At 40.5% G+C, this 14658-nt stretch overlaps 1 protein-coding gene across 3 annotated transcripts in view; it reads left to right on the top strand.

Moving 5' to 3' along the window:
- Positions 1–14658, top strand: part of SCEL (sciellin) — a 74108-nt gene that overhangs the window by 34646 nt on the left and 24804 nt on the right. For all 3 annotated transcript variants that reach the window (XM_083168822.1, XM_083168820.1, XM_083168823.1), the window contains 7 exons: positions 2655–2720; positions 6808–6876; positions 10372–10404; positions 11443–11517; positions 12911–12973; positions 13825–13890; positions 14434–14505. In XM_083168822.1, the coding sequence (XP_083024948.1) occupies positions 2655–2720; positions 6808–6876; positions 10372–10404; positions 11443–11517; positions 12911–12973; positions 13825–13890; positions 14434–14505 (444 nt within the window). The remainder of the gene's footprint in view (positions 1–2654; positions 2721–6807; positions 6877–10371; positions 10405–11442; positions 11518–12910; positions 12974–13824; positions 13891–14433; positions 14506–14658) is intronic.

Below are 14658 nucleotides of genomic sequence, written 5' to 3'. Positions count from 1 at the left end.
ATATTTATAATTTTTTAATTGTATTAATTATATGTGTCCTTGTAATCAGTTTCCCTGTGCCAAGTGATAGATGCAGAAAGAAAGAAAATATGAAGATTAAAATTAGTCTCTGTTAACCGTTGTTTTAATAAAGCTTATTGTTAAATCTTTATAATAGATAATATTGTGCCAATGTGTGCAGGTTTCAATAAATGAGTGTTATATCAATTGGTATCATGTGTTATTTTATTAATTGGTAGTATAAATGGGATGCGGTCATTTGGTCTACTGCATTATGGTAGAAAGTCATTAGGTCGAATCCATTAGGTCGACATGCTAAAAGGTCGACATGGCTCTAGGTCGACATGGGAAAAGGTCGACATGATTCTAGGTCGAAAGGTCATTAGTTCGACAGGTCATTAGTTCGACAAGGTCATTAGTTCGACATTGTCTATGTCGACATTCACAAGGTCGACATGGGGTTTTTCACTGTTTTTTGAGCCAACATGTGCCGACAGGCGGTATTTCATGCCCTACCATCCACTAGGGCGTGGTGGGAGAATAAAATAGTGTGCCGAGCGTAGCGAGGCACCGTGCCCGACGCATTGCGAGCGCAGCGAGCGATGCGAGGGGATGCAGTGCACTTTAAACTGTGTCCATGTCGACTGTGTTGACATTCAGGTAAAAAAACAGTGAAAAACCCCATGTCGACCTTGTGAATGTCGACATAGACAATGTCGAACTAATGACCTTGTCGAACTAATGACCTGTCGAACTAATGACCTTTCGACCTAGAATCATGTCGACCTTTTCCCATGTCGACCTAGAGTCATGTCGACCTTTTAGCATGTCGACCTAATGGATTCGACCTAATGACTTTCTACCATAATGCAGTAGAACAAATGATCCCAACCCGTATAAATACTATCAGTGCCTGTAATACAATCTCCTGTTTAATAGAGGGTGTCTCACATACAGTGTTGTAATAATGGAATCGCAGTTGCAGCTTTTAAATATATATCAATATTCTGGAAAGTGTTACACAGTAGTTACTTTGTATATTTCTCCTGCTACACTGCTGTTCTTATGATGGTTTCTCGTTTCAACAGTGTTTGCTAGTAGACCACTTTATTGCAGAATATCATAGTGTGTTGTGTCTGGCAAAGGAACAGTGTTTCTACTCAGGAGAGAACCTGTATTAATCTCCCCTGGTGCGTATAGTTTTATATGGTGTTTAGACCTAATATAATGTCTGTCAAAGACGGATATGACCACCAGTGGGCATGAAGAAAGTTTTCTAATACACACAAGTTATAATTTGCTGCAGAGTTTAATCAGACTCCCTTCCGTCAATAATGATAAGTAATATGCTGTATTTGTCCATATTAAGACTAGCACAGAAGGATAATATTATCTGCCGCAAAGCCTAAACACTTTCCCTTCTGTTAGTGGTCTCTGGTATTATCCCAAGTCGTCCACATTACATGGAGACTGGGTGATGAGGACAGGCTGCGGGGTTACTTTGCAGGTTGATGCCGGAGCACTGTTATGTGTTCTCCAGTCCGTTACACACGCCACCCTCTGTTCCCTCTGCTGCAGCATGTGCCGGCGCGTATAAATGCGCTTCTCTCAGACTACACTGGTACCCCCGTGAGACACCTTTCTATATCAGGAGCATTCACACGTATTCTTTATGCCACACATTGGCTAAATAACAATGGTTACAGAGCTGAAGTGCCGATGCGCATTTCGCTCTGTTGGCTTTTTCAAGGCTTAACCTAGGTAACCTAGCTTATTGGCTGGCTGTTTATCACTCTCCATTTGGTACTTATGTAATATCTGGGCGCCCTATTTTTACATCGCATCACATCGCATGCAATATAGTGGCATACAATTCATGCAATGCGATTTTTAATTGTATAGTCACCCATGGGTGATTTCATACCCCCACTATCCAACTACGCATGGAGTTGATTTTATGTAATGTGGTGAGTGCAGCGAGCCACCGAGCCCAAAACGTGGCAAGCGCAGCGAGCCCCGCGAGGGGACGCAGAATACATGTAAAGTAATCCGCATCCCCTCGTGGGGCTTGCTGCGCTCGCCACACTATATAAAATAAACTCCATGCGTAGTTGGATAGTGGGGGTATGAAATCACCCATGGTTGACTATACAATTAAAAATCGGGTCTTTACAATGAAATATTGCATCGCATGCCTTAAGTAGTGGCATGCAATGAAAAAATCGGGCGCCCAGATAATACATAAGTACCCTCCATTTTATCACTTTTTAAAGCTTGATACACCTGGCCCTAAATCTGGTATAGATCTTCCCAGCTATATTAATGACAGTGACAGAAAGTAAGATCCTTTCAGTGCCTAAAAAGTGACTGAAAATAAAGTTTTAGGATGCGTTGGTATTGGATGAACTTGTATTATAGTTTTGTTGGCCTTTTATGTCAAACAGCTATTTACTGCAAGATGTTTGACATAAAAAAGAGGATATGTTTGCATATCCTCTTCTTACCAAAAAGTGAAACAAATACCCCCAACAAAAGGTATAGATGCATTTCATATATCCAAGTACATTTTAGTGTATTATACTGCACTCATCTCCGGCACTGTGCTGAAAGTTTTGAGTATTGGTGAATTAACAAAAAAACTATTCTGTATTCAGCAGACAATCCTGGGCTCCTAGTAACAAGACAACTATGACCACAACAACTACAGATGAATCAAAAAGGTATTTATTGTAAACATACACAAGTCTTGTGAGTAACTGTTCTCTAGTCAGATTTGGAGAATGACTGCTGCTTCCTCATAGCTTTATATTGCTTCCATATCCCTCTGCTTTGACTAAGACTGGATTAGTGAATTCCAGAGCACTTGGTTGCTGCTGAGGCGGCACATACCATTGCCCTGGCCAAAGCATGATTTGGGGACAAGCCTTCTTCGTGCACTTCCTGGACCTCACACGTGCCCACAGGAGCAGAGAGTAGAGGCTCTTTGGAGAAAGGTCCGTACTTGCCTCCCATCCAGAACATGTAGTGGCTAGGGGCCTTATTCTAGTTCACTCTTTCTGACAAAATCCTTCTTAGATGGACAAAACCATGTGCACTGCAGGTGGGGCAGATGTTACTTGTGCAGAGAGAATTAGATTTGGGTGGGGTTTTACTTCAAAGTGAGATCTATATTGCAGTGACCCTGCACAGAAAAATAACTCACCCAAATCTAATTCTCTCTGCACATTTTACATCTGCCCTCCTGCATTGCACATTGTTTTGTTATATTGGGCACTTCTTTTGCCCAAGCTGGCTTAATGGTAAATCTCACATCCACCTTGGGATGATGCCATTTATACTATTAAGTCAAACATTACAAATGATCAAAAAAATATTATTGGGATATTACTGTACATTGTGTTACCCACATAATATGATAGTGAGCACAATTCCATTGCTGTTTGTCTAGCTATCGTTCCGTGAAACAAGATTCATCGTGATTTTATCAGGAAAATAATGTAATCATGTGAAACCTAATCTGCTTAAGATCAATCTTCTCTGACTGAAACTGCATTCATTGATCAAATATTATTAGTCTCTAACAATTTTAGACATAAATAGAAATTGCTGGGATTAAGTATTCCTCTATATATGTATTCATGATATGGATCAAATGACAAGCATCTCCCTTCCCCCTTCCATACAATGGTTCCACTATGACACTGTCAGGTTTTTACGTTTTCTGTTTTACATAGCTCAACATTTGCTACTTGGTGTTTCTTTTAACATAGTGACCCAGCTAAAGTGCATGCTCTCAGAGCTGTCTGTGACCTTCCTGTAAGCGCAATCCACTCAGTAAATCTCCTCAGCACTTATAATATTCATATTTCACTCAGGGAATAGGAAATCCAGATGAGTTACTAACCATTAGATTTTTCCTGCTATTTATAGAATATTATATATAGTGCTTAGCAAGTGCTTTTCTCTAAAATAGGTACAGACGTGTTCTTAAGGCTCTTACAGTAGGTCCAGATGCACTAAGCTTCAAAAGTGATAAAGAGGTGTACCGGGCCTAGTTGTGGGCACCCTTCATTATTTTGCATACCTCTGACAGAGCTGTTGATACTCATATATTGCGCATCGCTCCTAGAGATGTTGGCATTTTTAGCGAATATTTTGCTCATCTCTCACAACATATTGGCACTCAAAGGGTTAATATACTGTATACATTGGTAACCATAATGGTGACTGGGAAAGCCTTTGTACAGTAGTAAAAATGTGTTATATTAAAAAAATGAGTCTGTGTATTGGAGAATCTATTGTTCGGATTATTTTTTATGAAAATAAATACTATGAATCATTGTTTGTACTGGACCTTTATTGTTTTCCTTGGCTTCATGCTCTGCATTCTTACCAGGGTTACAGAAGAAGGATGAATGCACATAGTGTTCCTTACGACTCTCATTATTATTGGTGTTTGTCATTTTGTGCCTGTAGTATAAATGGTCACAGTTATAAGCTGTGGTACATAAAAAAAATACTACAGTCAATTTATAAATAGTTGCTTACATAGGGGTTTACTCAGGGACGGACTGGGCCTCCAAGTCATACCTGGCATTTGTGCAGACACACAAGGAGTCCAGCAGCTCTCTATGTGCTCTGAACGGGAGGCGGTGCTGCCACTGCTGGATGGACAAATGGGCTCACCTGGCCATTGGCCCTTCTGACCAGTCCAGCCTTGTGTTTACTGCAATTGTGTTTACTGCAAAAAGCTTTTTTAAGTATTAACAAAATGGGAGTAGTTGCATGTATTTGCAGATCTATATTAAGCTATCCACCACTTTCAAGGTACATTTGCTAATGGGATGGTTCTAAATGTAAATAAGGACTACTACATGGGGTTCTTTGATAGCCACATCTGTTTTTCATGTATTTAAGGCTTACTTGGGCGCAGCTATGGAGACCTTGGGGTTTCTGCTTCAGTATACAGCTGGAATGTCCATTGATTATTATTTGTTTTAATTATTTAGAGTTAGGGTAGTGTTAGACTTAGGGGGCCAAATGTAATAGGGTGAGAGTTTCAGAAAGTGAGATATTTTGGGAGAGTTTTCCTATTTTTTTTTAAGCAGCAATCAATTACATGGCAAAATCAACCTGGTTTTGCAGTGTAATTAATTGCTGCTTAAAAAAATAATAGGAAAACCAGGGTTTGGTTATTATTCAGGGTAAGAGATAGGCTGTGGTTAGGGATACTTACCTTAGCATTGCAAAACAGAATGGTCGACATGACGATTGTGCACATTTACAATGTTCACTCGCAGAGGCAAATTCCTTCTCAAATGGACAAAACCATGTGCACTGCAGGGGGGCAGATGTAACGTGCAGATAGAATTAGATTTGGGTGGGGTTTTACTTCAAATTGAGATTATATCGCAGTGTAAATATAAAGCAGTCAGTATTTTTCCTGCACATGTTACATCTCCCCCCCCCCTGCAGCAAACATGGTTTTGTCCATTTGAGAAGGAATTTGCCCTTGCGTGTGAACCAGAATAACCCCCACAGTTCATTGGCTGGTGCATTATCGCCTTTCACTTTATCTCCAGTTTATCTCTTCTCCGGGCTTAATCTGCCCCATGATCTCTTACACAAAGATTGCATTCCCTATGTATTTCTCTTAAAACAATACAAGAATGTCTACATGTGTCTTTTGTGTATACAGTATGCCGGTTTACAAGAGTCATAACAGGCCATGTTTTCTGGATTTCTTTAACCAATCACAGGTACTGCAAGTCAATCTATTTTGCAGGGTCATTAAATATGCCACCAGTTTACACAGATAGAAGTACTGAAAACATGATCTGGGGCTACTTGAGGACTAGCATTGTGTAGCACTGGTATACAATATTCTATAAAGTTCAAAATTTGGTTCACTTGCGCTGGTTTGATATAAAGGGAGGGAAAAGGCAGCTCTAATTTATTTGTGGTATTTAGGCAAAATATTTTTTAAGAGAGCTGATTTTGAAGACAATTAAGTGAGACGGAGCCGCCACTTGTTGTGAAGGCGGCTGGGAGACTCAGGCAGCGATCGGCTGGATGGACAAACCGCTGTTGTGGGAGGCGGCTGGGAGACTCGGGCAGCGTCCAGTCTTTGCCTGTCAGGTTGATTGGTGCAGCGGGTCCCCGGTGACATATGATATTCGCCAGTTTCAGGCTGGTCATCGGCTGGGGGAATTTTCTAAGGGTCTCTGTGTATCTGCAGCTTGAGCTACGCGTCTTGACAAAGTACTTACTATACTATATATATATATATATATATACTATACTTATATGTATTAGAAATACTCTGCAGTCTCTGCAAATTCCCCGGAAAAGAGCTTAAACATTTGTTGCCTTGTTTTATCATTATTAAATTTTTTTATTTTTTTATTTTTATACTTTTATTTATTTTCATTTTGATCATTTATTTTATTTCATTCATTTCATCCTTTATATATTTCTGCACCGCTAATTTCTTTCTTCTTTCTTATATTACCCTCAAATTCAGCACTGTAAAAAATCTTTTGCCTGAATACAATATTCTATGGTAAACCATCTTAGATATTACACTATAGAGATTTAAAGGACATGTTTTTATTAGATCATTTATTAAACTATCAGAAACATCTGATTATTTGTTATTAATTATCTTGTTGTCATAAGTGAAATAATGTTTTGGTGAGGTTATTGTTTTTTTCTATTAAAATAAAGTTCTTAAATGCAATGTTATGATGAATGCTTAAAATGCAATCGTAACACTTATCAAATTCATTTTTTTCTTTAAAAAAAAAGAAAATCTTGGGGTCCAACAAGCAGGAATGTCACCACTTCCACCACCACAACAACAACTGAAGATAAGCAGTAAGACAAAAATAATGCATCATATAATACAAGTTAAAAAGTTTAACACTTGTATATTAATTGGTTAGCTGTATATATCTTCTTTACATTTCATATTGAACCGGTGAACTAATCGGTATGTAAATATTTCCTAAATATTTACATTAGAATTACAATACTTGTTTTGATCTACAGAAATCACGGGACAATTTTTTTACTAAATGTTGTTTCCAAGTTTTACAATGAATGATTCCCAGAATGGGCCTTATTCAGACATGATCACAGTTCAAATTTGTTCTCAAAATGGGAAAAATCATGTTGCAAATGTAACATGTGCAGGGAGTTATATTTTTGTGAGGTATGTTTCTGTGCAGAGAAAATACTGGCTGCATTATTTTTACATTACAATTGAAATTTCAGTTTGAACACACCCCACTCAAATCTAACCCTCTCTGCAGAAGCGGAACAAGTGAGTTGTGGACCCAGGTGCAAAAATATGGTTTACTCCCCCCCCAAAACACACACACAAAAAATGCATAGTGTATTTTTGTTATGTTTACTTCAAATTTAAAGCCCATTACACATTATGCCACACACTGTCGTGCCCATTACACATTATACCGCACACCATAATGTCCATTACACATGCCACACACCATATTGCTCATTACACTTGATTCCACACACCATATTGCCTATCACATATTATGTACTTACCTACCTGCTAGTTGCCAGCAGTTATATGCTCAATGCCAGGGTTTCCATGCTCCTTGCCAGGGGGTTACATGCTTCTTGTCACTGGGGATTACATGCTCATTGCCACAGGGAATACATGCTCATTGTCCGGGGATTACATACTCATTGTGCCAATGCTTCCGGAATCTGCACTTCAGCAGGGCATAGCCGGCAGAAGGAAGCACCTCTCTGGCTTGACAGCCCACCGCGCTTATCGGGATCCACTGGCTCTATACGCATATAATACCTGCAGTAACAGCATTGCTTACACAATACCAGCAGAAGAAGCACTGCTTCCATGTATAATGCCCCACAGAATGCCCCCAGTAGTGCCAATTACATATATAATGCACCCCCATAGTGCCAAATCCATAATGCCCCCCTGTAGTGCCACATCCATAATGCCCCCCATAGTGACACATCCATAATGCTCCCCTCAGTGACACACACATAATGTCCCCCATCGTTCCCCTGCAGTGCCCCAGACATAATGCCCCATGCAGGGCCACATCCATAATGCCCCCCCGGAGTGCCACACCCATAATGCCCCCTGTAGTGCCACACCCATAATGCCCCATAGTGCTAAATCCCTAATGCCCCCGATAGTGCCACATCCATAATGCCCCCCACAGTGCCACACACATAATGCTCCTGGCAGTGCCACATCCATAATCCCCCCCGCCCGCAGTGCCACATCCATAATTCCCCCCTCGCAGTGCCACCTCCATAATGCCCCCCCCCCATAGTGCCACATCCCTCTGCCAGGCGGAGGGGGATGGAGCTCGTGCGGCCAGACAGGGACAGAGCTGCTGGCAGTAAGTAAGCAGTACCTCCCGGATGGCAATTGCAGCCACACTTAAACAATAAAAAAGCGGGCCCCATTAATTGCTTGGGCCTTGGTGCACTGCACCGGCTGCATTGGCAGTAGTTCCGCCCCTGTTTCATGTTACATTTGCCCAACCTGCAGTGCATCAAGGTTTTCCCCATTGTGAGAACAAATTTGCCCTGCGATCAAGCATGAATTAGGCCCTATATGCAGGTCTGAAGCTACATGGAATGAATTTATATTGGTGCCCTATTTTAATGCTTTTTGCAATAAATATTCTGCCATTGAAAGAAACTACCAGTAAATTTACATTTTCAGCTTTAATGTGTTAAAACAAGTATTAAACATTTCAGCCAATTATAACAAGTTCCATAACAAGCCACATTTGTAATTTACTGTGTTTTCTGGCTTTGTACATTCAGTCACTGGTAATTTATGCTCCTCAGTTGTTATTGGTTGTAAAATTATATTATTTCAATATTTAAACCAAAAATATATTTTAATTGTAGACACAGTAATGATGATGGACATGGGATCAGGATAACTCCCAAACAATGTCTAGGTAGACAGTCAATATGTCGACACCAAAAGGTTGACATTCAAAAGGTCAATATTGACTAAAGGTCGACTTTCAAAAGCTCAACAGTCAAAAGGTTGATATTGACAAAAGGTCGACAGTTAAAAGGTCAATATTTACAAAAGGTTGACAGTTAAAATGTCGATATTGATAAAGGCCAACACAAGCAATGTCGACATGGAAAAGGTTGAAGATTTTTTTCATGGTTTTATTCAATTTTGTGGGACTTTTCATGCTTTACAATCCACATGGACTCCGAATGGGCATGGTAAAGTGTGCCAAGTGCCGCACAAAGAACTGTCCCATGAAAATTGGGACAGTTGGGAGGTATGTATATCTAGGCTTACCATACTATCCCTTTAAACTGGGACACGCATAAATTACACAGGTTCTGTGGCTGGCTTAATTCAGGCCTGTATTTCACTGGTATTTAGGGCCTTATTCAGATCTGAGCTCAGTACAAATGTGTTTGGAAATTGGGCAAAACCATGCTGCACTGCAGGTGGGGCAGATGTAACATGTATAGAGAGAGTTAGATTTGTGTGAGTTATTTTGTTTCTGTGCAAGGTAAATACTGGCTGCATTATTTTTACACTGCAATTTAGATTTCAGTTTCAGCACACGACACCCAAATTTAACTCTCACTGCACAGGTTACATCTGCCCCACCTGCACTGCACATGGTTTTGCCCATTTTCCAAACAAATTTGTACTGAGCTCAGATCTGAATAAGGCCCTATGTCTTCATTCTAGCACCCTGCTTCTTGTAAAATCCTTGCAGTTCCTCCTTCCTGCCTGGGGTGTCACCCCAGGCAGGAAGGAGGGGCTACAAGGATTTTACAAGGAGCAGGGTGCTAGAATGAAGACTAGTATTAAGGGGTACTATGGTAAGCCTGCACAGCACATAAAGGCAGAGCACCTTGGGCTTTCAGCCTCATCATTACTAGTAGGGCTCCTGACATCTTATGAGCACCCAGCTCTGCTTCGGCTGCTTAGTGTATACCTCAGTTCTACTTCTTTCCTTTATCCAGTACTGTTTGTTGTGGTGGCGCTTTATATAGACAAGTAAATCAGACTTTAACCTCTTCACACATCTATACACAGCTGTGGAATCATATGTAATAGTAACATTTGCAGTCACAGTCATGAGAAGCTGATGGTAATTGAGGAAAATGAATACAAATAACAGCTGTCACTACTATAAATACCTGTTTTGTATTGTAATGCCTAAATGTCTTCTTTGTAGTGCTAATGTGTCCTCGTGCCAGCTACTGTATGATTGTGTTTGTCGCATACAGAGTCATTTATAGAGCGTCTCTACAAATCACACTGTAATTGTGTCTACCAGATAGTCATGTCAGTTTCTTACTTGTCAACAGGGTTGTTCCAGGCATACCAGAAGGACAGAAAATGTAAGCTTTGCTTATTACGTAAAATGTTTTATATTTACATCACCAGGGACGGACTGGGATTGATTTTCAGCCCTAGCATTTTGTTTGCAAAAGCTCCTTCATCATTCTTCAAGTCAGGCACGAAGGGAAGGGGATGGGCAAATTGAGAGCTGGGATTTGCACTGCGCACGGCCATCTCAGATCTCTATGTAACCAGAATGGCCATTGGCCCCTCTGGCATTTGCCAGATGTACCAGATGACCAGTGCAGCTCTGAACACCAGCATTGATTTACAAACCGCTACAGAACTCTGCAGTGCTGACCAGGCAGTATTACAAAGATATTAAACAAAAAAGTCAGTGAGTCTGGAATTTTTAACATGCAGGATTCACTGACCCCCAGATAAATCGACCTCTGAAAATTGTGGAGTTGCCAGGTAGATGTATGGCCTGCATTACTCTCAGACAGGGCCAGTGCAAGTTTTTCGGCACCCTAGTCAAAATGTCAGTGTACTGTTTGCACCATCACCCACATACCAATACCTCAGGTGAAAGTGTGGACGTGGTGTCTGAGAAAGTCACCACCTTCTGTTTGCATTAAATTGCCACAATGACGCTTAGCTTTGTGATAAACACAGGGGCACCCTCAGTTTCAGGAACACCTAGGTAGCTGCCTTATGCACCTTTGCAAACTGCAACTGGCAATCATTATATTAGAGCAGGGGTGGCCAAAACGGTCCTCAAGATCTACCACCGGTCCATCTAGCTGGTGCACAGCTGCAGTCATTACCAACTGTCACATTTTAAACATGCTGCATTCATTCCTACTATAGATCCACAGGTTGCCTGAAAAACATGAACAGTTGGTAGATCTTAAAGGACAGGTTTAGCCACCCATGTATTAGAGGGTATGCATTGGGTATGTTCGTAATTATATACACCCTGGTTTTATTGTAATTTTTTATATTTTAAATAGTAAGGAATTTTTGGGGATAGGGGCATGTTAACATTAGCTGACAAAACATGCATGTTTATTGGTATTTGCTTTATTATCTAATAGCACCATTTATTCATCGGATACCAGGAACACAGATAAGCCAACCAGAACCAACTTTATTGATAGTGCAAGATCCAGGTAATTATTTACTGTTGTTATGGATTGTGTAATACATTATATTATCAATGCGAATAAATGCAGTGATCTGACAAAATGAAAGAACATGGTTTTCTCAGGGCCGGCGCCACCACTAGGCAAATCTAGGCATTTGCCTAGGGCGCCGGCCACTGGAGGGCGGCATTTCACACCCCCCCCCGTGCCCCGGGGGTACCTGTCCTGCGGCTGTGTATATAAAGCTTGCGGCGGCGGCAGCGGGGGGTCCCTGCAGTCAAGAAATAACGAGCGCTATCCGCCTGGCTACGCGGAAGCGCTTCTGTTGTGGAAACACTGGCCGCACACTGATTGGCTGAGATTCAGCCAATCAGCGTGCGCCGTGCGGCCAGTGTTTTCACAACAGAAGCGCTTCCGCGTAGCCAGGCTCGTTATTTCTTGACTGCAGGGACCCCCCGCTGCCGCCGCCGCAAGCTTTATATACACAGCCGCAGGACAGGTACACCCCCCCCCGGCACCGGGGCGCCCCCACCCCGACTCGCCTGGGGCGCTCCGGTGCCTTGCACCGGCCCTAGGTTTTCTATCATATAATAAATATGGCACTACTGTGGGAAATTCTGTCACTGCTGAAAGTAGTAAATGGAAGATGTGCACATTATCCACACTGTGTTGGGGGCTGGCAGTGCCCCACAACATCCCTCTGTCCATGGGACGCTGCAACCTGTTTGTGGGACAGTGCCCAATAAGCGGAACTGCTTTGATGAAATCGGGACCATGTTGGGGGGGGGGGGGGGGGTTATAGAATTTTTTTAGAGAGCCAGTGCAGGCAGAAATGACAAATCTTATTATCTCTGCTTTTCATATTTGATATGTAGTAAAGCTAGAATTTTGTTTGCGTGTAATAAAACATACATACTTGCGTGCATATTAGGCATTTGTCACAGACAAATATAAAACCCTCCAATAATTAATAAGGAAACGAACAAGGCCATAACAACAAGCAGCATTTTGCATAGGGAATTGTGAATGAAGTATCATCAGTAGTGCCAGCCATAACAAACTGCATACATTTAATATGGAGTTATCAAGCAAGTGGGCACACAAGATAACAGCAGCCCATGTGTGGAAATATGTGGGTTAATATTACTTCTGTTATTTAAGGCTCCATTCACTGAAAGAGAAAGACATTTACATTTTGTAGGTTGCTATGGTAACTGCTCACCCGTTCAATTACACACTGGTTAACTACAACATTACTGCTGTAAGCAATATATTGCTAATTGTTAAATTGTAAAAAAAATAAAAAAAAAAGCAGTACAAATCATTTGAATGCAATTTAAATAAGCAATGTATTATCTGCGGCTGTATTATCCATGGCTATGTTTTTCATGAGATTAAACAGTGTATTGTGTTTTTTTAGATTTGAAAAAATGGACCCAAAGCCTAGTCCACCCACTTCTCCAGTAGCGAAGAGTGACACCAGGTAAAATATTCACTTAAGTACTGTACCTAGAATGTACATTTTCAAATACCATTCTGTATTGATTTCCACCTTGATATTTATTATAATAATAAGAAATAGACTTCGACACAAGAATAGCTTTTAACACCATTGTACTAAGCTATTTAAAGCTCACCCTGTTCCTTTTATAAATGTGTTCCAGCAGTGGAGTAAGTTCGTCCCAGTTGCCCGGAGGCAAGATAAATATTGGTGCCCCCCCTCCCCAACACACACACCATCTTATATAAATATATGTATGCATGTTATGGATATTATGTTTAGAATAAAGAGAGTGTGGCATCTATGGTCCTGCTAGGAGGAGGGGTCAGCCACAGAAGCGATATCAACGGCTTTCAATTAAGTAATTCAAACTCACAGGGGAGGAGGGGTGCCCCCTTGGGAGCAGGAGCCCGGCGGCAGATGACTCCATTGCCTCCCAGAGTTCTGCCTCTGGGTTCTGCCTCTGTGTTCCAGACTTAACATGATCAATATATGAGATTTAATTCTAATACAGAGGAATGTGAATGAGTTTTATACATAAAGTAAAACAATGTGCGACACTTTATGTTATAGTTCAAAGATGGTGTTTTTCTATAGGGTGGTATTTACACATTACAGATACAGATACATAAAAAATAATTTGTAATACTAGCAACACAATAATTAGTAGTACAACAAAGATTAGTTAGTGTTAGTAACAGGTGACAAGTATTTATAAAAATTATAGCGATGACAAGGTCCTGTTAATATCTTTAATGATGGTTTGCTATTAATAAATTAATCAGCTTAATTGGCCAGATGTAATATCCTTTTTTTTTTAAATACCTTTTTAGAATTCAAAATGTTGATGAAAAACCAAAGCTGCCTCCACGATCACCTATTTCCAAGACTGATGACCGGTAATGTAACTTAATTTTCTCATGTTCCTCTCAATAATCATTATTTCATATGTTATCGACTTAATGGGATCTCTGTTTTTTATTATCTATCTATCTATCTATCTATCTATCTATCTCTATTTTGGACTAGAATTAAAATGAGAGTTTTATGGCCGGAATCAACTTTAGGCTGTGTATTATATTATAGGAGGAACCTATGTAAAAAAACAGCATTGCCAGAGGCTGGCATTAATCTTTACTGGGTGCATAGTACTTGATGGGTTCTCAAACACCACGCTTTTATTGGCTATTTGCCAGTTACTGTTAGTGTTACCTTTTACATTTTATCAGTAGTGTTTGTGATTAAGAATAAAGAAAATAAGCCTGAAAAAGAAATGGTCATTTTGTCATATACTGTATGGAAGTGGACAAAGAGGCTGCATTGTATGCTGGAGTGCTTATTGTATGCTTGCTTTAATACACTTCCTAAGCAATTTCTTAAGTGGGTACTACAAAAGTGGATTATTACATTTGAATAAACATAAAATAATATCTTTATTCAAGGGCTCCTTACTCTACTAAACCGGTTGTTCCAGACACTGGAGACAGAAGAAGTGCTGTGGAAAGAAAGCAGAGGTACAGTAGGCATGGCTGTAGATGAATGTGTAAATTAATACAGGTTATATGTATCAGTGAGAAACCTGCTGAGTTCTATGTGTGCTAATGTGAAACTAACCCAGAATCCTCTTGGTTTAAATGATGTAAAACAAATCGTCACAGTACTCCTTC

This window comes from Crinia signifera, chromosome 2 (genome assembly GCF_055691185.1).
Source record: "Crinia signifera chromosome 2, ASM5569118v1, whole genome shotgun sequence".
In the NCBI taxonomy this organism is placed as follows: Eukaryota; Metazoa; Chordata; class Amphibia; order Anura; family Myobatrachidae; genus Crinia; species Crinia signifera.
Note: the sequence above shows the minus strand (reverse complement) of the source record. Positions and strands in the feature narration are given on the sequence as shown.